We start from the raw sequence: 27,251 nt of genomic DNA, 5'->3' as shown, positions 1-27,251 counted from the left end.
CGAATTTAATTATACTCCTTAAACAAACACGGCGACCTGCTCGGCACTAACTACCAAAACGACGAGTTTACCCCTGACTCCAGTGTACAAATATTTAGTCCTGCAAACCTCTTTGAATTTCAGCTTTCGGTTTTCTTTTTTGACATGCCCTTCCCCGTTCATCCTTTATGGGTAATGATGACTCGTAGAAATCACAGGCACTTATTGACTTGTTTTGCGAATATGAAATTTGGAAATGTATCACGTAACAATGTGAAACACAGTCAGACCGCGTAATGGGGCAACGCCAACAAAGAAGGTTTGGGGACTTCTTGTGGCTATAATTGTTAAGGCATAATTTGCTACATTTACTTTGTTTTGAATCTGGATTCTGAGGTATGTAGGCAATATATAGGCTGCGTCATCGCGCATTTTAATGAACAGGCTTGAAAGTAAACGAATTTCCGATTCAGTTTATACAGCCTGTGGATTTAGTCAACTCATCAATATTGAAAAGTAGATTATATGTTTTGAATTTCAAGCAACCTCTCGCGGGCCGCACTTTGCCCAGGACTGGTGTTGCACGATATGGCTTGCGTTCATCGTTACCTAATTCGGCTCGCTCACATCGAACGACTGAAAACGCTCATCAACAGTGAAGTGGTACGCGCAATGGTTCGAAAAACTGGATGTGGCCTTTTGGCCTAAAAGGTTGCCCCTGGCTTAGGCAGTACCACTGTAATCAATTTTTTGACGCTCTGTTGATGGACTGGACCGGAAAAATGACCTTTTTCACCACAGCAGTATCGTTAAAAAGTGGGGAATCGAGTCAGAAAGATGACATTTTTTTAGTCAACACAACCAGATATCCAGTAGCCTACAAATTTTAAAATCAGCAGTTTTCTAGTCCAGTAATCTGACTTCTATGATTTGTAAAAAGTGTCCTCCTTTCCGGAGTCCACAGTTGTAACCCTATGTATTGAGCGTTAGATGTGACGTGGTCGATTTTTGTTTCTGAAACTCAGCGAAAATTTCGGGTTCCCGAAGTCTTGCAAATTAGCGCAAGGGTTTCCCCAGGTTGTGTTGTTTGCGGTATTCGTGATGTTTGTCGACTACTATGGTCATTTACACCAAGCCGGTATTCCTTAATTTTGATTCCGTATCTGCCGACTTGTAGAACGGCCCACTTCTAGGCTTTTTGTAAGACAGTAAGACACCACTTACGCGGATGAGATGGCGAGGAGGAGGTTTCCCCAGGTTAAGAGTGAAATTACACACTCTGTATGACTACAGGGTTACCGGTACCATATTTTGGAAATCTAAAAAGAGGACATTTTTTCAAAAATTTGAGACTAGCAATACCGGAAATACTAGGAAAATCCTGAAAAAGTGGAAAATCCTAAAAAAAGGTCATCTTTCCGGCTCAGCTCCTGAAATAGTTTTTCTTCCACATTATCCGTTATAGTTGACTAAAAAAAGTCAGCTTTTCGGCTCAGCTCCGAAATAGCCACCAGAGCATTACTTGAGTGCTGATTGACGGTATCTAAGTCGGATTTTGCCCTATATTTAACCAAAATTCTCAAAGCGTAGGACATTTGGGCGTCCTCCGAGTACACTTTCAAAAAAGAGGACAAATCCTCTTAAAATAGGACGTATGGTGACCCTATGTATGACGGTAACATACCTTTGACGTTGCACCTGTTTTGATCGTGTGCTAATTTCATAGATGCATCTCCGTCCTCAGCGATAAACTAACAGTAGGCTATGACTGCGATGCCTGGTCGCAGTCTACTTCAAAATACTTACTTGAGTGAGCTACTTGTCTGACTTTTCGTTTCCTGAATCCTCGTGTAGTAACTTTATCACGTCACGATAATCGCTGTTTATACCAGAATATAAATGGAAGCTATTACCTCAGTTTGTAATCTACTTGAGCATCAACATGGACAAGCCTGCTGCTGATCTCACTCAATCATTAGAATGCTACAAAAGGTTTCAACGACAAATCACCAAAACTGGAATCACTGACCACGGAAGTTGGACTCAAAATATACCAGATCATCATGCATGTTCTTGATTTTAGTATTCACGTAAGACGGAAATATAGTGAATACACCGACGCAGAGGCAGATACAGTTTTATCTAGAGTATAGACGAGACGACAAGGGAGCAAGGCAGAGAGGACCGCTTGCAAACTCCATCGCGTTATGCATTTTATAGGTTTGCTATACGTGATAATCTATTTAAAATAAATTCAAGATGGCAACTGAAATCATGACGTCACATAATCATACTTCTGATACGGGACATTCGTGGCTTTGTACTTTTTTCCAAGCCCGCTTGATCGTAACGACAGAGTCGGCGATTGCAATATGCCGGCTCCCATCGTCGTTTGTGATAATGTCATGTGCGGTAGCAACTATCAGCTGGTTTTCTGAAACGACAAAGCGGCATTTCTTAACCCAAAGTGTCGTCCTGACCAGAGTTATGGTCTGATCAGTAGCGAAATGCTTCTCTTTTTTTGAAGTTCTCCGGTACATTTTTTTCCTAATACGCGTAATTTTCCATGTAGAATGCGCAAAATGTTACCGATTTTTTGTCCTGAAATCCCTGGTGCGCATTATGCATTGGTACAACAATTCTTGAAAAAAAAATCACCCTCGATATAAAACTTTAAATCACAACCTTTGTGTTGTTAGTTGTCAATCGCGCATCACATTCAGCCATCCTGCCCAGTAACTCGTATTATCAATGTTGGGCGCTACCAATCAGCGAGAAGCGTGTAGCGAGATTCGTCTGCTCCGCACAACAGTACGCGATGTATGTTTGTTTGTGGTATTCATGGTGTTTGTCGACTACTATGGTCATTTACACCAGGCCAATCTGCTTCATTTTAATTCCGTAGCTGCCCAGTGCCCACCTGTAGCACGGCCAACTTATAGGCTTTCACAAGACACCGCTTACGCGGATCAGATGGCGAGGAGGAGCCTAGATAAACCTCCAACACTTAGGTAGGAATTATGGAGTCGACCTCGGTCGGACTCGAACCCGCAACCCATAGGTGTTGCAGCAGTGGATTATACCACTACGCTATCCCGCCACTAACAGCACGCGATCTCCTGCTGAGTTGGTTTGCCATTTACACCCGAGCGAAATTAGGTCATTGATTGCTGCACGCGCAATCCTCCCTGGCCTGATTTCTCGCGTGAACAACAGGCCTGTACAAATAGAGTTGTACAAATGTAGAATCGCATCTACAACAGGCGCGGTGCGCACGATATAAGCGTTGGCCTGAGCAATCGCATCTGCAATAGGCCTGGTGCCTAAGATGTCGTCGCTGGCCTGAACTGTCGCGTATCGAGCCTCGCACGCTTTGGCCCCTGTCTACAATCGCTTAGAGCAGTGGTTCCCAAACTTTTTTAGACACGCCCCCTTTGTGACAGTGAAAAACTTCGCGCCCCCTTATCGTCATTACACAAAATGTAACCAGAATGCTGGCAATCGCAACGGATAGTTTGACGGCATGGAGGGTTATGACTGTTGATGAGATAATTCTCAAATATGAAATTCGGACTATACAAAGAGCAATAACTATGAATTGGAGGTAAATCGCGATGAGCGGGAAAAGATTTTTTAGTTGACCGCTGCTTCGCGACTCTCTTCAGATGCTTTCACGCACGCATGATCAGTTGATTACGCTCGTTATATCATCATCGTCGCAAAACAGAATGACATCGCATCGCCGCGAGCGGATTTCAACGTGCGTAAATGATTTCCGCTAATACTAAAACATAACCATCGCTGGTAACTTATCATACCCGCAAGTTCGTCAACACCAGAAGCTTGTAATCGGCGATTACGCATGTTCTATTCATGTAATGCGAGTGCAGGGTGCGTACTCTACATGGCTACAGGCTTTTCCCCAGAATCTACATGCCATTTTGCGGGTGCATACTGCGTAGTATACATGGGGGCGTATTATACATGGAAAATTACGGTAGGTATGGTTATATTTTTAGTTAACTTCCCCTTCGACTTGACAGGTTTTTTCCTGACAAATTTACTTACTTTTATAACTATGAATTCTTTCAATTTATAGAACGTAGTTTAGGGAAATGTGTGCGTCCCTTTCACGAGAGAAATTGTCATGAGAACGGGACAAAATACTTCTTGAACGCTGCATACTTTCATTGGGTGTTAGATTTGGATGTTAGATTTTCAATGTCTTATTACTAACGACGTCGCTGAGACGAAATTCCGCCTTAAATGTCCACCTGATATAGGGTCACAAGACCATCAAAAAGTTTCGAACCACTACGTTAGGGCAGTGCTTGCAACCTGTGTGACGGTTCGCACCTGTGCGAATGAAAAAAAATTGCAGTGCGAATGACGAAGGTGGTGCGAATAGTGCGACTGAAAATCCGGATTAAGTGCGAATGAAAATCGTGAATAATTGTTAATTTTTGCAGACGTGGAATAATTCAAATGAACGTATTAGGAAATTTAAGGTCAGTGTAACTTTTGTAGGGGCGACGCAATTGTAAAAACTTGTTTAACTCACGACGCACCACTAGTCGTATTTCTCACAAGCCGTAGTGAATTAATATTTTCTCACTATAATTATTACGTAACCAAAAGTCTGGTTTGGAAGCTGGTGTCGTGGCAGACATACAGTAATACAGTATATATCAGCCGTCTGAGCCTGCGACAGGCTGGAACAATAATGTCAAATTGACTTTCTGCTTTCTTTCGCTAAACAATCCCCATATTTTCGTAATAACTGTTCGATTAGCGTGAGTCACGAGGATAGTAGTAAATACCAACATTACAAACTCACATTTGCAAGTTACTGTGACGAAAATATTCACCCCTTTTAGGGTTATTAAAGAATGGACCGCAAAGGGTATAATTTTGGGTCGACACGCGGTGCCAAAGTTATCTGTTAATAGTACAAAGATATAGTTCAGGCCTATGAAACACATTCATTTCGAGGTCAACCCCTTCGGCGTCGGTACACATGAAGACGTAAAGTTTGGGCCAACAAACCGCCGATACAATGCGACGCCAAAAACATAAGCGGCGACAAAACCTTGGTCTAAAAAGGATCGATGCCGGATGGCCAAACCTTTCGATATGGATATGCTCCGTCGTCGGCACGAAATAGTCCCGTTCTGGCAATCTGAGTAGAAAGAAGTAGGCCTACGACTGCGACACGCAGGGGAATTTAATTTTCCCTAATTTGAAATCGCGTGCGTCAGACATGTTTTGTAAAGCTGTGTTGGGTAGAATTGTGGTGTGCACGTCCTGTATGTCATACACATTCCGTGAAATCGTAGCATACAACTGTAGTCTTAAAAATGAATTCCTTTCATGGGTGAGGCTCGGGTCGCGAGATGCCACAAAAATCCAGATTTTGGCGGTAGTCTAAAAGCTGCTTTACCGTTATTAAACTCTTATGAATTCTCACGTTAGATTGAGCTAAAGAACAGAACACACATTATCGTGACTTTATTTGCTCTTCTCTTATACTCCCGAGACAGAATTTGGAGCAACGTATCATAAGGTAGCACGTTCGAATGTGCATGCATACTCTCCTTGATCGTTTTTCACCATATGTTCCAAGACATGAGGCAAAAGCCTAAACACAAATAGGTGGGTTTTTCACACTTTCGATAAACTGGAGCCTCTAGAATCTTTGTGAGAGCTACAAAAACGATTTCCGCCAGCCAGCATGTTTCAACCGCGAAAAATTCGCTGCATTTTGGATAGGAGTGCAGAACAGATTTTCAGACCTGGCCAGTGGCCAGTGGCCATCCAAGCACTAGTACACGTTCTTGTACAAAACCCAACAACTTGTTTGGCCGAGAAGGGTTTTAGTGAAATAGTTGAAATCAAAACGAGCGAAAAAGTTGCCTTTTTAATGAGACAATTGATAGCTTAAGCTACATAGTAGGCAATTTGTTGCACATCTGAACAAAATGTTGTTAAGTATCTTCATCTTCTTTTCGTACAACAATTTTCGATTAGTTTGTGCGAATGAAATCTATTTTACAAAACAAAGTGCGAATGGAGCTCAAAAAGGTTGAAAAGCACTGCGTTAGGGTTATTAACAGTCAGACGGGCGGTCGGGTGGGCACTTCAAAATTTATTCAATATTGGAGAAATGTAATTTTAGATCAGACAAGTCTGGTATGACAAATGTCGGGATTCAAATAACAGTACTAGGAATCGTAAAAAATCTGTCATAGGATGAGATGAATTCACTATGTACAAGCGCAGTATTGCAGCTTTGGGCACTTGACTTTAATTTCCATTTTCTAGATGGTTCCGATTGTCCGGAAAATATATATATATATGGCATTTTTAATGTAGAAAATTCAATAAAGCTAACATAAATTTCATGTTATACATGGTCTGTTTGATATCAACCGAAACACCATCGTCGTATGTCACAATGTTACAGGGCATCAGTAGTTCATTGAATCATATATTAGTCAACGAAAGTTATCTCAAAAACCGCTAATATTTAGAAATATACAGCTAAAGATGAACAAATAGCAAATTAACGTAACGGTAGACATAGTTATAGCTATATTGTAAAGTGTAAATGTTTGGAAAATAGTCCCATTAAGAAATCAGACTCGTATCACACGCAAAATCCCTTTTGCCAGCCTTATACTATTGGTATTTAAAACAATTGGTGTTTTAAAACACTTTTAAACAAATGCCTTTTTAAAATATAGTTGTTTTTAAACCTATAATCATGGCAGAACTATTAAATACTTCCGAAGATTATGTAGTATGAGCCTACAGACGATTTGCACCCAATATAATCGACGTATACGATGTGGAGAGGCTGTAACCCTCGAAATCGCCGTCGATTCGACAGTTACTATAGCAAGTAGATATATATCATTGGTACGGAATGGGTGTTCAGATGTGGATGACCGCCGACCATAAAAATGCTGCTTAACGATGTAGTCCTGGTTAACGATATTTTTGATCTGTCTATGACAGTCGTCGAAAGCCTTTTTCGTAGAAGGAGTAATATTTACCCTATATTTTCAATTGTCAATGTCAATCCACTGTGACGCCACAATGTTTTAAACATGTTTGTTTTAAACTGATTTTTGTTTCAAATGCAACCCAATTTATCATTATCAATCTGGATATCATGTGATAAAATAGTATATACAGCACCAATTGGATTATAATGAAATGATATATAGGCCTACTATCGTCGCGTTACTGTTTATAATAAAGGCTCTCAAGTATTCTCAATTTATATATTAAGGTGCATTATGTTACTTTATTGAGAAGGTGTAATGAATATAAAGCAATTACAGTCTCGTATATAGACTATGCAGGGGTCACCAACGCGTTGCCCGCGGATCCCAGGTAGCCCGCGAGGACCAGATGAGTAGCCCGCGAGCCTGTTTTAAAAATAAATCGAAAAGCAGCATTTACCAATATTCGTCAGATTATTACCAGTGAGCTTTTAAATATATATATAGATAGATTCATTGATTTAGCTATTCTTGTTTAAATCACACTAACATCTAACTTACAAATGACAATACATATATATAAACACTTGAAATGATGATATCAAATATCCTCGCAATTACAATTAGTAATATACCAACATGTAATCGAATTACAAGATATCGAGGACTGAGGATTCGGCGCGCTGCCTAGTGCCTATGCAAGCATACAAGCCACATGACGGAATGCTATCTACGGCCCACCAGGCTGCAGCTAACTTTTGGTGCCTTCTTGACACGGAAAAGCACAGTGGCTCAGCAGCTATGAAGGTTGCAAGCTTGATTGGTTCAGCTTATCGTTGTGAATCAGCCTTTTCGGACATGAACTTCATAAAAAACAAACACAGAACACGCCTCACTAATGCACATATGGAACACTCACTCCGAGTTGCAGTGTCAACTGTCAAGTGACATACCAGAGTACAGCGCACTAGTTGATAGCATGCAATGCCAGGCTTCCCACTGACTGATATAGAAACAGATAACATGATGTCCGGTCTAAAGTGTGACATGATTTCTTTTAAAATTTGAGTTGACTGTTGTTGTATAATTTAGGCCAACATAGTGCGAAGTAATTCATAATTTCTTAAAAAAATCTTAGTGGCTAGCTAGTTGAAATGAGCTGTTTTGATTTAAAAGACTCTCTTAGAAGTCTTACCGCAATGTGATTCCTGCCCAGTGCTATGAATATCATATCAGAAATTCAATCTGACATGGGTAAACGGCGGGAGTAAATGGTAGCCCGTCGCTTCAAGCCTACCCAAGAAGTAGCTCTTGGTTGCAAAAAGGTTGGTGACCCCTGTATATATAGAGTCTATATATGTACTCTTGCACAAAATATTTCTTTATTCTTGATGTTGATAAGACTCTCGTGAATAGAGGATAAAGTTCAGCTGTAACCGGTCTATAACTATAGAACAACATTACAAAGAATGCGAATACCGTGAACGACACGACCGCGAATGTTGTTATCGATAATGACTAATGACCATTGCCAAGAATTGGCATAACCGATAATTTACATTGGCGTTGGCGGTTAGGGTCCTTAGGGCTGGGCCTGGGGTTATGGTCATCGATGATGTATGTTAGGGGTAAGGTCATTTTCCTGGAAGCACTGTCCTTATTGTGTAATGTAGATTGTCAGTAATATCCGTTCTCGTTAATGTCAATTCCCGCTAATAGCATTCTCGGTTGTGTGCAATTGTACATTGTCGGTAACGGGTTTCTCGGCCGTGACATATATCAATTTCAGCGTGGACCATCATGCGACTAATACTAAGCAGCGGTAAAGTTCCATTCACAATATCTCAACATAATTTAATCGATCATATACTGCATTTATTATATCCTTACCGGGCCTTACCCGAACTTTCAACAAAAGTACCAAACGCGACTTCAAATATAACCGATCAGAAAGCGTGACCAAAATCGTACAAGATTATCTGGAGAAGCTGTTTTACTTACGGTCCAAAACACTGCATTCACAGGTTTCATCGATCACCACCGTCACATTGGGAACCGATTTAGCGCTTGAAACGCTCCCATACCTCACGATTGGCCGTAAGTCGAACGAGTGTTTCGATTTCTTGTTTGCAACAAATACTAAAAAATTACATGGCAACATTTGGTACTGTGAACATTGTAAACAGAAATCGCAGATATAGCAACTATAGGTAGGCCTACTTCTGATATTGATATGGTTTGGCAGCTAGATGCAGTTCTTCCACCAGATCATTCTACTAGCCACGTCCACAAAACATAGCTAAATTCAAAATTCTGATATAGGTTTTGAATAGTAGCGCAGTAAACAGAAATGAACACAATCCCACAGACGAAGTTGTGAGGAGTAATGGTTACCGTTAAATCTCGGACAGAAAACCTCGTCGTACTGATTCCTCTTGGGAAAGGTACTCAGGCACTTCGGGCATTCATGAACAAGTTCATCAGGTCTGTTGCCATCGCCACCTAGTGATAGCACCGGCGGTTCTATCAATTCCGTATTTCGGCTGATTCCACTTTCGACAAACACAACCGGCGGTGGTAGCAATTCTAAATGCAGCGTCATATATGTCGCATCAAACAAATGACAGTTCAATCATAGCAATAGGCTAATTTCTAAAGTTTTCACTCTTGGTTTAACGTTAATTGTCCACGTCTTTTTCATTTTCTGCTTTATTATGATTCGTAGATCGATTCAAGTCGTTCCGACTGCTTCCTTTCAAGTCAATGTACAGAAGTCTTGTGGTGTTTTGAACTAAAAAGTGAATAATTGGGAGAAGTATTGTATTGTCTCCATTAAAAAACATTACGCGCCGCGAGGACCGTAGTCACTAGCTTTAGCCTCTAGCTCATGGGGAATTGGAATCGTCGATAGCAATTTCTGTTTTCATGGAAAACCGGGTAACGGCTGGCACACAATTTCCCGGCGGTATTGCTGTTTACACTAAGAGTCAACCTTATTCAGTATGACAACTTATCAATTGAGCTTTTGTTATGTTTCATGAAACTATAGTCTCCCTCCTGATTGAGGTGGAAACGAAATAACCATGTATTTTGTTTTCATACTACGTTCGATATAATCCGTAACATTCGATCTTTTATTGGAGTACCAGACTGCTGTATCATATGTTGAAAATAGAATGTCATTCTTATTGATGAGCTCTCAATCGATCAATATCAGTTCCCATTTGTGTCCGTCTAGCAGAGTTTCCGAAATGAGATCTATATGTATTCCAAAACTTACTGCCGGAAAACAGTTATCATGACAACCATGCAGGAATTAAGACGAAGGAGAATAGGCAGTTCCATAGTGCACATGACCAGTTATAAAATACGGTATGTTGATCTTGAATGGATAATTCGAAATTGCGGTCTAGGTATATTTGCTGGCTGCAAAATAAGTGAAATCATGACTCACCAAGTGATGTTGCACAAATAGGCGAATTAATATCTTCGTCTTCATCGATATATAGATCAAAACCGCCTTTGCATACACACTCATATCCGCCGAATGTGTTAAGGCATATCTGTGAAAATCGTTTCCGATGTTAGCCTACATGTTCGCAAAATACGGAATTAGTGTATTTATACAAGTGGTCCCTCTAAAAGGTGATCGTGAGGCGATGATGGTGGGAAGAAAGTAACAAATGTTACCACATAATGATATTGTTCGCGATTACAGAATACATGCATTCTAAATGACAGGGAAGCATTTGTAAAGCGTGGTCGCAGACCAATTTTTCATCCTCCGCTTTAAAAACGGATTTTACCCTCCACGGAAAGCAAATATTTTACATCAGTCCTATATTCAAATGGAATCTTGGAGTGGGACTTTTCGATATACTCGTATTCCTGTAACATGGATGACGTTTGCAACTGCTTTCATGTTGATCCAGCTTATATAAGATTTCACCGATCGGTTCGAGAATTTTTCAGGAAATACCCGATCAATACATACTATAGTTGTAAACTTTACTCACGGACATCTAGAACCATGAAATCGAGTATATCGATCCCATAGTTCAGGGGTTCTTAACCTGCAGTTCATGGTTAGTCTTAAAGTGTTACACGAAAGTACAATGTCGGAACTGAAAGCATAAAAAATTGTCCATATTTACAAGATATATCCCTAATTTCAACTTATCCACTTATTTTGTCTTATTGTGAGTGCTCACCATCGGTCAAAATATAGTCACACGGACGGTAATAACACTAATAACTACACTCCGCCTGGTAATCAGGCCGTGTCGGGGACAAGGCGAATGTGATAACTTGGGCACTAAAATCGGGAAAAAGTTGCAGTTAATTTTAACAAAAGTTGCAGTAAAAAGTTGCATTTATAATTTTCTTTTAGTTATTAGGGTATGAGATACTCGAAAGGTTCCGTTGTATAACCTAACATATTAAGATTTGCAGCGTTTATGCTGTCAGTTCCTGCAGAGCTGTCAAATTTGTTACTTTCCTATTACACGGACGGTCTGGCGACACCACCGAAAATTAATTCTTTTTAGCACTGTAAGAATATAATGCAATGCGGAAATAATTTCCCCAATAAGCATAGCGATAATCCACTCCTCGCCTCCCCATAAAACCGGTCAAATACCACGCACCCCATACCAAACCCCCTAGGTCTGCAAACTTGACCCAAGGCATTGCAGAATAACTCGCTGTTGTGGTGAGATAGCGTAGTGGTTTAATTCACAGGTACAACACCAATGGTTGTGGGTTCGAGTCCGACCGAGGTCGACTCCTGAATCCCTACCTAAGTGTTGGAGGTTTATCTAGGCTCCTCCTCACCATCTTATCCGCGTATGCGGTGTCTTACGAAAAGCCTACAAGTGGGCCGTGCTACAAGTCGGCAGATAAGGAATCAAAAATAAGGAATATCGGCCGGGTGTAAATGACCATAGTAGTCGACAAACACCATGAATAACGCAAACAACAACAACAACAACTCGCTGTTTGGCGACTGCAAGCCTGGTAAAGGTGACCCAGTAAAAATGTAATTTTCGGCAGTCTCGCCTTGGCGTCCGTGAAATAGGAAACTACCTCAAATTTACGAGAGAATTAATAAAGCGATATTAGATAAAGCGTGCTTAGCTTGCAAGCCATTGCTTCATAGATAACATTGAAATGTAGCTAATCCACCATATAGCTCTTTGGTATGCAAATCACAGAGAATAGAACCATACTAGAAATATTTTAGAGCATCTTTTTTTAAATCGCTCCATTCTATTTTGCACAATATTTGATCAAAGTTGCAGTAAAAATTTGCATGAAAAATAGTAAAAAATTGCAAAAAGTTGCAAACAGCTTAAAACATCATAGTACATAGATTCTGAGTATCTAGGAAGCTGCCGGAAGCTGTAAAAAAAGTTGCAAAATTTGCAAAAACATGCCCTAGTAATAACCTTTATTTCGAAGTCATCAGCTGCCCAAACTACCTCGTTAGCGGGTTAAGAACCCTGACCTAGTTCTAGATATCCGTGAGAAAATGTCAGAAGATGGTCAATATAGCTTCTGTGTAGATTCGGTTCACCTTAACTATACTAGTATTGTCTATGATTACGAACACACATAAATAACATCCCATGGTTACCTCGGTGAAATTGTCACATTTCGGAGACAATAAGCATTCATCGATGTCTACGCAGTGGCCATCAGTAGTTTCGTTGCGTAGACTGTAACCGTCCCAACAGTGGTAAGAGATGCCATCGCCTTGATGAAGAAATTCGTGTTATATTTGATAATAGTAAGTTTTTCGAAGTTCATTTATCTTCTTCATACAACGATCGTTTCCGGAAATGAATTATTTCGAAACTTTCGCTTGATCCTTTAGACAAGCATCGCATACCCAATCTGGTGATGATGGGGAGACAGACAGATTCGACGCATGGGTCGGATGAGAAATCAACTGTCGCTAACGATGGAATCCTTTCCTCCGCTTCCGGGATGCATTTTCTGCCCCATTTTTCCTTCTTGAAACCTTTTATGTGAATAGACATACATTACAGCGTAAAAGATTAACGATCGGTGACTGGCATTTCAAGTTCATTTGAGCACAGCAGAACCCTGGGGGTTCGCGAAGCCTCGAGATAGTTGAAAACCTAATTTGTATTTTTTAAATTCGGAAAATCACAAGGCAGTTTCGCTTCATTACTAGTAAAACACTAGGGCTCACATCAACAGAATGGCCATCTGAAATGAAATATCCTACTGTGCAGACTCTTTTTAATTGCTAAATTGTCAATAGCCTATTGATGCAAACGTTTTTCTGTTTAGAGATGTTTTGTTGGGGATTGTGGGAAAAAAAGTTGGATGAGTAATGCCTCACCTTCCCATTCACGCTGTATTTTTGAATAATAAATATGAAAATTGGTGAAGTTGGGTGAAATATTGTTTAAATTTAGTTTTTCATGAACATCGACTGAATATATAAATAATCATGGGGGTTTTTCACAATTTTCTCTTAATAATCTTGACGACAGGTGAGGCACTCCCTAACTTGTCTCCCTGACGTCACGTCACTGATTATTACATAATCCTGTTAGTTCAAAATGCGAAATACTGAAATCATTTTCGGTGAACAATACTTCAGAGCGATATAACGCTGGCCACAGTAACAGTCCAGTCAATCTCCGATGAGCCGCCAAGGGCAAATAGTGCACATGTATGTTCAAACCTACCTGCAAAACAGCTGCATCTGAAATCCCTGTCCTTGTTGCGACATTTTCCACTCTCTCCACAAACACTGTCCCCGAATGTCGCACAAAAATCATATCGTTTCGGAATGATCTACAACCAAAAACAATCTGCGTTGAAATGGACGGAACATTTTGGCAACGGGAAAAGACCCACGGATTTACTGCCGCATATATTGCCGTAGTATCTGTTCTCGCATACGGTGAGACAGTGTCCGTTATCACCCCATCGCAAGCAGTCTGCAGGAAGAATAGTCCGCTCAGTTACTCTCTGAATGAAGTGGTCCCGCCATACGACCACACATAGCCAACAGCCAAGGTGTCGAGTCAAATGTTTCGTTGTGTATGGCACAGGGAAGCTATATACAATATAACATGTCTATGCGCATTGCGCATTCGCGGTCATTTTAGTAAGCAGTAGTTTACTTTCCTCGGCAGCTTACACAAGACCATGGGTGGCCCACCCGTGGCTGCAGGTCACATGTGTCCCGCGAGAAGTCAGTGGTTCGCGAGGTATTTTGAAAATGAATTGTGAGATCAATTTTTTTCATCGCGCGATTTATTGTGACAAGATATGAGTGCCACTCTCCCGAAAAAACATTTAAAAAATGCATATTCTACAGTCAATACCAGCGCTATACGTTTATTCGCTATTGTGAGAGAACGGAATATTCCCATAGTGTCGCTTGAGTCCATTGGGAATTTGGGATGCTTCTAGAAGTGTGAATAGCGCGGGTGGGGACTATTAGGCACCAGCATTTCGGAACCAGCCATCTCTGCGCCAGGAGACACCAAGACACATGAATTTTTCGGTCAACATGCGACCCCGCGAAGTGCACGTCCAGAATGATTGACGGCGATAAAACATTGACCCATAATGGTCGACGCGTGTTGGCCGAGGTCTTCGTGATGATATGGCCAGGCGCAGAAATGATGGCCCAAAATATTCCTGTTCTTGCAATATAGCCCAAACGCAACAAGGGGAAAATCTGAAAGAATACGAATTTGGACCCATGTTTCCAACAAAGTGTTTTAAAACACCATTTATTTCAAATGTAACCCTATAGTTATACCACGTACAGTTATAGATCATTTGTACGGAATGGATGTTCTGATGATGATGACCGCCGACCGTAAAAATGCTGCACTGCAATGTAGACCTGGTCACAGATATTGTATACTATCACAATTCTTGTGGTATTTGGAATCGATTAGAAATGGTTCTGTTTATAAGCTGTACAGTATGTGTACCTGATTCGAAGCTATTTGGCTCATACGTTTCCCACACGCAAGATAGATTGTATGACTTTGTACTGGATTTATCAGGTTCGTAGTAATCATACACGCGGACAACTCCCGGTTTCGGATTTTTTACTTCGTGAACTTGTTTTACCTCGAAGCCTGCACATTTCCGTCCCTTTGATATCTGTGAAAATGACTCATGACGTCGTGAACATTACGCAGTATCCGACCACACCGCGATTTGATCAGTCATACCGCTCGAAAATATAGGTGAACTTTCTTGCCATCAATCTCGTATCGTTTGAGGCCATTGTGCATATTGGCTTCGCTAAACTTTTGTAACGAGTCCTTGTTTGCTTCGTATCCGGATACCATCGTAATTTCGAATACAGCCATATTCGAAATTGGACTTTTGTGCGTTCCTTGATACCTGTCATCACAATACGACTCTGAGAGAGAACTTGGAATGTAAGTGAAATGTGGGACCTTATAATAATCCTCCCGTAACTGCAGGCAATTGTAACAGAGCTTGTGTATCTATGCAATTGATGCGTTTTCGCCGTTTTGATGCATCCATGGCCGACTATAACTATTTTAGTTTGCCATGATGTAACCCAGCGGTTCTCAACCGGGGGTTCGCGAAGCATTTTCAGGGTGTCCGCGAAGCCTCAAAATAGTTGATAAGCGAATTTGTATTTTTTTAATTCGGAAAATCACTGGGCAGTTTCGCTTCTTTACTAGTAAAACTCCAGAGCTCACATCAACAGAATGGCAGTCTGAGATTAAATATCCTACTATGCAGACTCATTTTAATTACCAATAGCCTATGGATACCAACATTTTCCTGTTTAGAGATGTTTTGTTGGGGATTGTGGGAAAAAAAAGTTGGATAAGTAAGGTCAATCACGGTGACTTTGAAATGTTTACAAAAATCCAATTTCTCCTGTGATATATATAACCATTTTCCATAATAACTTCAAGATAAGCTGCTAGATAGAAATGACCAGGATTGACGTCATATGTTCATTAAAAAAAATATTTGTCAATTTTGGTGCCATATTTGTTGCGATCATACCCAAATGTGTCGTCGGAAGCGTTACGCGTTATTATTACATTCGCCACCACTTATATTAGTGGAAATGGATTTTCGGCACTCGGTAATATCCTATCGAAGGCGCGGATTTTCAAGACAAGACTACGTATTTCAAGAAATGCAATTGCAGAGTTCGCTTTGAATTGATAGAAGTAATTTCAATTTCTACATGTATAGTATCATTATTTCCAAAAAAGTCATTTGTTGCTGTTTATCACTAAGCCTACAGCTACAGTTATAATTTGCGAAAGACAGATGACGTTTGCACGATAATTAAGGTAAATTTGAAGTAAAACTTTGTGGGGGTCCGCGGGGGTCCGTGCCGGTCCGAAAGGGGTCCGCGAAGACAAAAAGGTTGAGAACCACTGATGTAACCGGTATTCAAATATAGTAGAATATAGGCATATACCTGTATATCGACGTTATTGACAAATCGACATTCAGTTGCAATTAGGATGACCAAAATATCGATGCCAAAGTTTTTATACCTTCAAACAAATTAACATGCACATCTGCACATTGCACAACATAGTCGCACGCTAGTCAACATTCGACGCTGATGTATGCTTCAATGCGACATAGCTGACCAAAAGTGACCATGACCACAGTCCGAAGTGCAATGTACAAGAAACGAAAAGCACTCACGTGGCACAGACAACAAGAAATCTCATACCGGGTGTATCGCACCCGCCTCCATTGCTTCGCACGTGAACCGATACCTGCGTACAGGAGTTTCAATAGGATTTACGCCATGAGACTATTGAGCTGACGTCTTACCGCAAAGCTAGGACTTATCGGTTCTCTCCGAATGTTGTACCGCATGCTTGTCTGGAACAACGCACAGCCATGGCCGGTAGCGGTGTACGTAACCGAGGGCGGGTGTGGTCTAAAAATAACCACAAACGTAACAGAAAAGGTTGGGAAAACCTAGTATTTGACGGCTTCGATTCTGCATAATAGTTTATAGTTAGCTTCACATGATAGGATAAACTCACATATATATATAATATGCCGGTAATTACTTCCGACGGCAGCCGGTCAGTCCTGTGCATAGAAAATTATGCGAAAAAACATTCTCAAAAAGTGTTTCCTAGCTTTAGATGCGCATGGTACACACGCCATCAGTCTATCCATAAGTCGCTGCGTGGTAGGAATCTCACTCAAATGTACTTTTTGGGGATGTATTTTGGCTCGACACTTCAAGAGCAATAAACTATCACGTTGGCTTGCATTAAAGACGTCGGGACGGGGTTGGCCAGTATCCAACAGACACTTCAAATTATATATATAATGGACATTGGACATAATCAGATACGATAGTCATTTCGCAAAGCGGTTTTGGTCAGAAGCTCGAGTGCAAGGCCAGAAGAACAACCAATCAAGGATCGACTCAGCAAATAGCGAGAAGAAGGCCAATAAAATCGACTTTGTGTTACTGTAATGATGATTGTTGTGTCACAAAGTAGTGAAGGGATAATTACATCCCATTATTACATAACACTCGAAACCGGTCAATCATTCAAATGCGATAGTCTTTCTACTCCAATTAGAAAAAAGTGATTGTCTTTCAGAGCTGTTCAAACCGAATGAGTTCGCAGCCATTTACTTGCTTTCGTTTCCAGCCGTAGGTCGCGTTAACGTTAATTAGAGTTTCTTTGCCTTCGGTGTGTATTTGCGATATCTCGAAAACTACATCAACCATGCGCGAAATTGTTCATCTGCAAGCCGGTCAGTGCGGAAACCAGATCGGTGCAAAGGTAATGATTGCTTAGTGCGGTAACGCTACCGGCACATGCGGTAATCGATTCTCTTTGTAGTTCTGGGAAGTTATCAGCGATGAACACGGCATCGACCCAACAGGAACTTACCACGGCGATAGTGATCTTCAGTTAGAGAGGATCAACGTCTACTACAATGAAGCCACTGGTGGAAAGTACGTACCACGAGCGATCCTAGTCGATCTTGAACCAGGCACTATGGACTCCGTTAGATCTGGACCTTTCGGACAGATTTTCAGACCCGACAACTTCGTGTTTGGTAAGTCGGAAGAGTTGGTGTTACCATTATAGATTGCTTGAAGATTATGTTGTCAATCCAGGCCAGAGCGGTGCTGGTAACAACTGGGCAAAGGGTCATTACACCGAGGGCGCTGAACTCGTAGATTCGGTGTTAGATGTTGTACGTAAAGAAGCCGAAAGTTGTGATTGTCTGCAAGGATTCCAGCTGACACATTCGTTAGGAGGCGGCACTGGCTCTGGCATGGGTACCCTTCTCATCAGCAAAATCCGAGAAGAATACCCGGACAGGTATGGGACAAATGCAGGCGTTTTTCATGAGCAGTTGCTGGTAACATATCTTATTCTCCAGGATCATGAACACGTTCAGCGTTGTTCCCTCTCCGAAAGTGTCCGACACTGTTGTAGAGCCGTACAACGCCACCCTTTCCGTGCATCAACTCGTAGAAAACACCGACGAAACTTACTGCATTGACAACGAAGCGCTGTACGATATTTGCTTCCGCACGCTCAAGCTCACCACGCCTACCTACGGAGATCTGAACCATTTGGTGTCTGCCACGATGAGCGGTGTCACCACGTGCCTGCGTTTCCCTGGTAAATTACTGTATATATTCCCTGGATTATGTAGTCTTCATTATATTCAAGATAAATTACTCCGCAGTGCTGCACGAGTAGAAGTACAATGTATGTTTCCCCATGTAGATGTAGCGGTTTCTAAGACCAGTCGAAACCACTTTCTCGCAATCTTATGACAACTGCCATCGTAACGGCGATGCAAATCTGATAAACTCCCTATTTCCAATTAAAAATTGTAAGATTTCCTCGCGTGTGATGAGAAGTTGTCTAAAAACCAACCAACCTGGCAAGTCTTTTTACTATACTAAAGTGGCTCAGTAATCTGACGAAGTAAGAGGCATCACTGACGACCCGATACGAGGGCCATTTCCCGCGGTCGTATTGACACCTTCCGTCATATAAGTGACATCAACTTGCGTGCTCAAAACTACTATCCAAATTGTGTGTAGTTGCTTCAACTGTCCTAAGTTGATACAATCTGAAAACATACTTTCTCCAACGTGGAAGGACACAGACCTGTTTCAATAATCCGATTTACTCAATTATTTACCACTATGGTGTTAGTGATTAGCCATGGGAATTCCTGGTTTTTTAATTCAATGGTAATCGTTTGCTGAAAGAAATTGTCTGATATTCAGGTCAACTCAACGCCGACTTGCGCAAGCTCGCCGTCAACATGGTTCCGTTTCCGCGTCTTCATTTCTTCATGCCTGGCTTCGCCCCGCTGACGAGCAGAGGCAGCCAGCAATACCGCGCGCTCACCGTGCCAGAGCTCACGCAGCAGATGTTTGACGCCAAGAATATGATGGCGGCTTGCGACCCGCGCCACGGCCGTTACCTGACGGTAGCTACGATGTTCCGCGGCCGCATGTCGATGAAGGAAGTCGACGAGCAGATGTTGAACGTGCAGAACAAGAACAGCTCGTACTTCGTGGAGTGGATCCCGAACAACGTGAAGACGGCGGTGTGCGATATCCCGCCGCGAGGCTTGAAAATGGCGGCCACTTTCATCGGCAATAGCACTGCTATTCAGGTGGGTGCGGCGTGCGTTTCCTCTGGTGCTTATCGGAGTTGGTCAGTGTGAAGTGATTTTTCAGAGTTCTCCTTTGAGTGGTTAGGTTTTTAGACATCTCCACTTTGAATTTTAAAAGTAGGAGTTCGTGTCACTTGATCTAGTGACATTAAACATGGGAACTGCTCGAAATAGCCTTTGTGTCACGGTAACTACATATTTCAAAAGATTCTATATATTTGTATGGCATTGTTAACGATTGGAGTTGGTCGCGGAGATATACATCTAGCAATTTGAAATATGAACGCCTGTTTAAACTGCTTAAGGTGTGTGACGCCTGAAACAAATCAGATCTTCCATTCCCCACTTGATCTTGGGAGTACTTTTGGAAGGTGTTGGAAAATACCTTTTCTGTACTTGCAGTGAGTGTATTTACGGTCCTACTTCTGCTAAGAGTAGCAGTGCTGACTGCTTATTCAATGACAGAAATATAAGCGTTGTTCCTTGTATTTAGGAATTGTTCAAGCGCATTTCGGAGCAGTTCACGGCTATGTTCCGGCGCAAGGCTTTCCTTCATTGGTACACCGGAGAAGGCATGGACGAGATGGAGTTCACTGAAGCCGAGAGCAACATGAACGACTTGGTCAGCGAATATCAACAATACCAGGACGCCACTGCCGAGGAAGAGGGCGAGTTCGACGAGGAGGAGAATGAAGACGAAGAAGCTTAACTTTTAGTGTGGGGTTTCTTGTTGAATTAGTTCGGCTGAAGTAAATTTGAACAAAGCTTGAATTTTTTTCGCGTATGAACGAGGTTTTTAAGGCTTCGGAGAATCTTTAGCGCACAGGACACGAGTGCGGAGTTGAGGTCAGGGATCGACAACCGTATGTGTGCGGTGTGCCAAGTGTCGAAAATATACTCGTGTACTAACGGTGGAACCGATATCCTGCATGATATGGGTTGCGTTCGTACGTACGCGTTGCCGTGATTAATCACCACCGGCATGGTATACAATGCAACATACACAGCCTTCCTATTGCCGTTAAAACATCGTGTAATTACTGACGGGATTTTTATGAAGTGAATGGGGGTAATGATTTTATTAGTTCGCTGAGCCGATTGTGACAATTTCATTTTTGCGTTCGTTTTGAAAGCAAATCGAGCACGAAACGATCGTTCTCGCAGAAATCTGCGTATTGCATCGAATTGACCATGCGGTCTTTTAAAGCTGGGAAAATCGTTCAAAACGAAAAAGTAATGTGAAATGGTTTAACGCAAACTGACGTCGCATTCGCTGGTGGTGTTTTCGCATGATTATAGTGTAGGCAACAAAACAGTATGTGATGAGGTGGAGTCTCGGTATTGTCATGATTTTCCATTTTGAAAATTGATGTTTTCTTTTCCTCAAATTCTTCTGCGTGACATAGAATGGAAATTATCTCGCGTGGCACGCTTGGCGATCCTGTCATTAGTTGCCGAACCCGTGTATTGGTTTTGGCAACTAGTTACGTGTAGACCGTAAGCCTAACAAGTTTTTTGATCTGTGTTAAATCGGTGCGATAACAGTAAATGACAATGCGTAGCCTATATCAAATCAGTGACAAGTGTACAGTGTACACATGTATTGTGGAAACATTACACTGCCTTATTGTCGCGTAGCGGCATAGACACAATCTACGCTGCCAAGTTATTCAGGGATCGTTCATTTGTGTTTCGGATAAGCGTGAATCCGAGATCGGTAGCCTATAATCATCATGCTAGTTGACGTTATTTATCAGATTTACGTCGGAATGCGGAAATGACACGAAATGCGACGAAAATATCAAGAACCTAAGGCCCGACTTGATTCCAATCAGGAATCGGGTAAAGAAGGCGATTGACATTGCCTGTGAGTGGATTGATATAGCTGTCTATACGTACCCACTACCCGTCATGAAATTGGCCGCAGTGAACACCAGAAATTGACTGACCAATGTGCCAATATTGCGCCCTTTTATTTACCTGATAAGAAGCTGTCGTACGGTGAGACTATTGTCATCATCAATATGGAATGTAGCGATATCTGCCGTTCCGTTATTAACGACAATTTCCAGTCTCACTGAGGGAACATAAGTTCTGGAAGCGTACTCGGACAGCGCAGACAGGCCGATAATCGTGTTCTGCAAATAAAACCGCGATGTAACTTCTACCTCGTACGTAAAATAACGACCTCACGATTACAACAACATGCCTGAGTCGAACTGAAGCCTCCTTGAGCATTCCTTTGCGATGTCAACCACTGAACAATGGCATATGCCCGATCAATTGGATACTCTTCAGGAAGAAATTCCTCCATTTTAAGATACCCAAGCAAAACATATCCCGTGATTTCAACCGAGTCGGAAGCACGAGACCAGTGATACGCAGGGTCAGTAGCGACATTTGCACTTCCGTCAGACCAATAAGCCCTTGTTGCTAAGAAATGAAAGACATATCCAGAAGCAATGTCAAGAGCCTGAGACGTATGACTCGTAGCCCGAAAGAAACAGAATAAAGAATACCGATACACACCGCTATCAAAACTATCGCTTCCTGGCAGGAATGTCCGTGACTTCAGTTTTTCCCATATTCTGCTTGCAATCGACGCGTCTCCTTCTACGGCATATTTGTAAAACGAGATTGCCATGGTGTAAAGTTTTTCTATTTGATTTCCATCACACCCTCGAAATGCGTTTTCAATTGAGATCTGAGAGGAATTCAATTCGTGCACGTTGCACAAACGATGTTAGCATATATGTCTATCGTTGGTAGACACATTGATGGAATCCCCAAGTATCATGGAAAGGTAAAAATTAAATGAAGATATTTAAAAATATACAACCGAACCGGTACCTCTTGTGAAACGACCGGGTCGCGTAACGCAAGGGAAATGTAGGCGTTCAACGCGTTACTTCCCTCAGCACCTCCCATCATACTTTTGTCGTGCACCAGACCGACTTTCTCCACGCATCCATCAGATCTATCGCGTCAAGGCATTGCGATTAATTCGCGCAACAAAAAATATACGTTTTGTGTTGCAAGAGAAAATTGACGCAGTTGGGCCTAATTTCAGTGTGTGGTATAGGCTTTGAATGGATCTACTATACCAATTGCCTGAAACTGAAAAAGTAAGTTCGGCAGCATCATTTTCTTTTTTAGACCAGGGCCTACAAAGAGTCAAACACATGTTTACAGATAAGATACACCACGCCAGCATTCATTAAGTCACGTAACTGACGCCACATCGCCACGCTTACAATGATTCGAGCTCTTTTCCACGGCAGCTCTGTCAGCAACCATCCCATAGAGCAGTGGTTCTAAAACAGGGGTCCACGGACCCCTTGTGGTACGAAACACCAAAGTATGGGGTACGAGATGCAGTGTGCAATTATACGCTATTTAATGGCCTATATTATTTTTCAAATGAACATGAAGTGATATATTATTGGCCAGATTTCTTCGACTCGAAAATTTTCTTCGCGCGATTTCCCCCTCTTTCTTTCAATTTTGGTTTGCCATTCCCCCGACAAATTAATAGTATACATATAATAAGAAATAAAACATAAGTTAGATGAATGAGTTTAGAACCGTGATTTGCAACCTTTTTCGAATCATCGTTCCGCAACGAAATTCGACACAAATCTTCGCCCCCATATTTTCGGATCCGAAAAAGTCGACATACAACCGAGTAATTTATACAGCTAACTATGATCGCTGTGGAAAAATGGTCATTTTCCGGGTTGGTGCGTCTGAAACCGGTTACCACGACTATACTTTGCGTTGAATTGGCCTTTTATTTAGTCAAGTTTCGCGGCAGTTTCGGAATAAGCCGTTTTAACATGCATTTGTTGGGCGTGTCTGGATGCCGGTTAATTGAATATATTTGACTAGAGTACTAGACGTTCTATTATTTCCATCCTCCCCTCCGCTATCGCACCCTCCCAATCGCCCAAATTTGTTATTTTCGCTCCATTGTTTCTCAAAATCGGCCAATAAATATATTATTACAAATCAATTCAGCGAATCAATTTATTGCTAGTTGGTTTTACCGGCGATGTGTCTCGATAAAGTCAAACGCCCGCCTCATGACCGAGTCATCAACAGATATATATTGACTTGCCTCCTTGAATGTTGAAATGACAAACGCCGTTAACCTGAGAAAATGTAACGCACATAGTTCTGTGTATTTTGTTCTGCGAGCAAAGGCCCATTTAAGATCGATGATTCAGGAGAATTATATTCACCAGGTGCTGCCGCTTTTGTCGTTATTTCCGAACGCTGAAAATGAGCCATCATGCCTTTGATAATTCAACTGCCTTTGATATCCGTTACGGATATTCCTCAACAGCCTTTTCTCGACATCAGGTGTAAGCTTTTCAATAGCTGACAGATACCTAGACAATAATAGCTATATTCAGATGTGTCGATCATGAACCAAACGGCCAAGCACATCCGCGACACGTGTGCCCGCCATGCACTTAATTGATTGACAAGGTAATGGTAACGCCGCACTGATCAAGCAATTGTAACTATACGTGGACATTTTGTATTTCTGTGTAGGGAATGTGTCATAGTGCGCAATGAGCATGCCAGCAAATTCAGCCTGAATACGTCAACGCAAATGAAGAAAATAAACACGCTGTTGAACATTTCATTGGAAATATGATGAATAAATATTATAAGATATTTCTTATGTTATACAAATTGGTACATGGTGCTGCATATGATATATGAAGCAAGGATAGTGCAAATCGTGGGTTGAATGTAAGCCTACTTACTTGTACACAGCCATATTAGGGACCATAGTGACCATATTCTGCTCTCCACAGCCGTACGGAGCTTTTATGAGGTGATCCAAATTGTCAAGTACTGGACCCATGATGTTGCCTGATAAATATTATTTATAAGTCAAACGAAGAAAGAATTCGTTTCGCATTCGGTACGGATTTAATTGCATAAAGAACGGAGGTAAGTAAACTTGTAATTTTAATTTCCCCAATTGTATCTATATAAAATATTTATGATCATACATCAATATTCTATACATAGAATTCAATTTTTAACTAGTAGGTCACTACAGGAATGCGGCGATTGTCATGACCTGTCGCAATCAACTTGAGATCGTTGATATATTCGACTATATATTCGGGTTCATCAGAAGGATCGAGAACCACCGATTCGAAATCTCTCGATGCAGAAAGAGGGCACGGACATCGGATGTCTAATGTCGAATCTGAGATGTCGAATCACACATCTGAGTTCAGCATGATTACGTGATGGAAAAAACTGAGTAAGTCGGTGAACGGTGGATTTCAATAAAATATCGTTGTCCGCGCCACTCCTATGGCAAGCAGCGATGTCACTTAGCCGAATGGAATCTCTACCAATACACTGCAATACAAGAGATAATGACCATCTCAGCAGTCGTGATATAGGGCCACATATTTACACGGACACTGAACATTTTACCTAATTCTGATAAGAAATTATAAGTATCTCAAACAATCTTGGCACAATTATACCTATCGATATTAGCGTGTTGGAGTCAAGAATGCGTATTAATGATGATGATGTAGGTTGCTTTTACCTACGACATTTATTAAGACACGAGATGATCCCGGATAGTAGTCGTCAGATGCTTGTGTCATCACAGTGGTCGACATCGGACTTGGATCGCTTTCCTCCAGACAAATAAATTCATTCGTGATAAATTCCTCTTCCACCCCTTCTGCCTGTTCAATTCAATACGATTATAGACACGGGTTCATTCCTTCGCACGATTTAGACAGACATATTGCGCATTCGAGCGAACGGAGCAGATCGACACGGGCAAGGATATCGAAGCTTCGCTCGCTTATCATGGTGGAATAATATACCATCTCGATCACAATTTCAAAGAATGCAAGGGCACTACAAATATTAGTGATCATTAGGGCAAGTGTTTGCAACTTTTGCAACTTTTTGTTACAGCTTCCGGCAGCTTCCTTAATACTCAGAAGTTAATTAGTATGGTGTTTCAAGCTGTAGGTGTAGGCCCATGGAGGAATCTTATATTGCAACTCTTTGCAACTTTTTCGATTTTCATGCAACTTTTTGCGAGTTTTTTCGACTTTTTATGCAACCAACCTTTTACTGGAAATATTTGCCACTGTATGTAAATGGATCTCCTGATTTATTCACTGTCGTTTAACTTTGAGGTCCTTTCTGATTTGACGTACATTCAGGCTAGACCGCCGAAAACTATATTTTACTGGGTCAATTTTTTCAGGCTATTGATTTTGTTGAAGTCGCCAACATTGAGTTTTGCTACAGTGCGTTGGATACGGAACGATTCGAGTATCTATAAAATTAATCATTCCAAGGAACTTGTCCATAAATAAAACTTTTTGGTGCAACTTTTGTGATAATTAGATGCAAGTTTTTACTGCACCTTTTGTGAAAAATAAGTGCGCCTTTCCACGGATTTGGCCGCAACTGCAAAACTTGCCGTAGTGATCATCTGTTGCAATTTTGTGGCAATTTGTAATCTCGTTTGGGTTTGCGAGCCATAGAGCACTGATATTATAAATAAGGACGCAATGATTGACTCCGAAAATTGTACCAGTTAATCTGTGAACGCGGTGTTCTAAATTTATGTCGGCTATAATCGCAATCGTGTATCAACTTCGTAGTACAGCATACCCTGCATTGAATCTCGCGGCATTTATAAATACAAATAATTCCATTATCATTGTAGATTACCTCCACCAGTAATTTTCGCTCAACTCCGTCATTTGCTTCTGGATTGACTTCTATTGCACCATCACAAACGGTGCTCGCACGAGACCATGTTTTCAATGTTAACGGCACTTCCCCTGAATTTGAATTGGACAGATTTTAAGAGGTCATTGAACAACTCACAAAAACCAATCATAATAATTTTGAAGTCGGGCGTGTTGAACGGAAACCAGAATAGATGCATTACGCACATTGTTTCAAATTGGAATATTTTTCTGTAACATCCTTCCTTCCAAAATTCAATAGGAACCAAAGTAGTCACTTGGATAGCAATGATGCGGAATGATGAAACAGTACCATAGTTGGATGTAGTGAAACAATCTGGGTATTTGCAACAATAACACTATCTTCATTAGCCTTTATCAATAAAGCCTTTCGTAAGAGTTGACCAGAAATAGTGGCAATAAGGGATTTGTGTTCTTAGCGTTCTTAAAACATGACATACTCTGCGTACCAAGATTAAGCGGAAGGATACCGAATTGAACGGATTCAGAGCTTCCCCCGCATATGCATGTCACTTTTTGAACGGAGCCATCTCCAACAACAGCCAGGTCTTCTGATTCTTCTAATACCGTGACCATCTAAAATATGCGTCGATTCGAATTGAGTTTGAAAAGTCCTGTCGGATTTCTTCTCACCTCTAGACAGACAGCATTAGGAAGGTAGCTGAATAAAGCTGCCTTTAAGACAATCTCCTCGCCTCGAATGACAGAATAGGGCAATGACATCGACAGGAATATCGGTTTGAAACCTAAAATATACACAAAAGATATTTTACATGACTTTGAACAG

At 41.4% G+C, this 27,251-nt stretch overlaps 2 protein-coding genes across 3 annotated transcripts in view; one reads left to right on the top strand and one right to left on the bottom strand.

Annotated features, from left to right (window-relative positions):
• Window positions 1-2,043: 2,043 nt before the first annotated feature.
• Window positions 2,044-27,251, bottom strand: part of LOC145433879 (murinoglobulin-1-like) — a 62,997-nt gene continuing 37,789 nt past the window's right edge. Inside the window, exons 22-44 of one of the 2 annotated variants that reach the window (XM_080311131.1) lie at window positions 27,098-27,210; window positions 26,914-27,040; window positions 26,424-26,536; window positions 25,270-25,414; window positions 24,461-24,569; window positions 23,927-24,076; window positions 23,732-23,836; window positions 22,536-22,662; window positions 22,215-22,389; window positions 21,895-22,118; window positions 21,666-21,823; window positions 16,836-16,944; window positions 16,704-16,777; window positions 15,221-15,395; window positions 14,975-15,149; window positions 13,881-13,963; window positions 13,709-13,817; window positions 12,877-13,008; window positions 12,622-12,740; window positions 10,441-10,549; window positions 9,381-9,572; window positions 8,988-9,125; window positions 2,044-2,413 (exon numbers count right to left, since the gene is read on the bottom strand). In XM_080311131.1, the coding sequence (XP_080167257.1) occupies window positions 2,268-2,413; window positions 8,988-9,125; window positions 9,381-9,572; window positions 10,441-10,549; window positions 12,622-12,740; window positions 12,877-13,008; window positions 13,709-13,817; window positions 13,881-13,963; window positions 14,975-15,149; window positions 15,221-15,395; window positions 16,704-16,777; window positions 16,836-16,944; window positions 21,666-21,823; window positions 21,895-22,118; window positions 22,215-22,389; window positions 22,536-22,662; window positions 23,732-23,836; window positions 23,927-24,076; window positions 24,461-24,569; window positions 25,270-25,414; window positions 26,424-26,536; window positions 26,914-27,040; window positions 27,098-27,210 (3,107 nt within the window). In that variant the 3' untranslated portion in view covers window positions 2,044-2,267. Of the gene's footprint in view, window positions 2,414-8,987; window positions 9,126-9,380; window positions 9,573-9,625; window positions 9,778-10,440; window positions 10,550-12,621; window positions 12,741-12,876; window positions 13,009-13,708; window positions 13,818-13,880; window positions 13,964-14,974; window positions 15,150-15,220; window positions 15,396-16,703; window positions 16,778-16,835; window positions 16,945-21,665; window positions 21,824-21,894; window positions 22,119-22,214; window positions 22,390-22,535; window positions 22,663-23,731; window positions 23,837-23,926; window positions 24,077-24,460; window positions 24,570-25,269; window positions 25,415-26,423; window positions 26,537-26,913; window positions 27,041-27,097; window positions 27,211-27,251 lie in introns of those variants that run through there. The other variant, XM_080311132.1, reaches the window with a different exon arrangement.
• Window positions 17,624-20,456, top strand: LOC145433880 (tubulin beta chain). Its single transcript, XM_080311133.1, has 6 exons — window positions 17,624-17,815; window positions 17,876-18,095; window positions 18,157-18,364; window positions 18,426-18,670; window positions 19,291-19,685; window positions 20,179-20,456. The coding sequence occupies exons 1-6, from the start codon at window positions 17,759-17,761 to the stop codon at window positions 20,392-20,394; spliced, it is 1,341 nt and encodes a 446-aa protein (XP_080167259.1). The 5' UTR covers window positions 17,624-17,758; the 3' UTR covers window positions 20,395-20,456.

The sequence above is a fragment of the Botryllus schlosseri genome, chromosome 2 (assembly GCF_051294905.1).
Source record: "Botryllus schlosseri isolate E-star chromosome 2, Bs_hap1, whole genome shotgun sequence".
NCBI classification, from domain to species: domain Eukaryota; kingdom Metazoa; phylum Chordata; class Ascidiacea; order Stolidobranchia; family Styelidae; genus Botryllus; species Botryllus schlosseri.
Note: the sequence above shows the minus strand (reverse complement) of the source record. Positions and strands in the feature narration are given on the sequence as shown.

What these genes read in the sequence shown, in the direction of transcription:
- LOC145433880 (XM_080311133.1), top strand. Translation starts at nt 17,759, where the DNA reads ATGCGCGAAATTGTTCATCTGCAAGCCGGTCAGTGCGGAAACCAGATC. An exon ending in ACCCGACAACTTCGTGTTTG is followed by an intron (nt 18,096 to 18,156) that starts GTAAGTCGGAAG and finishes TTGTCAATCCAG; the next exon opens with GCCAGAGCGGTGCTGGTAAC. An exon ending in CGAGAAGAATACCCGGACAG is followed by an intron (nt 18,365 to 18,425) that starts GTATGGGACAAA and finishes CTTATTCTCCAG; the next exon opens with GATCATGAACACGTTCAGCG.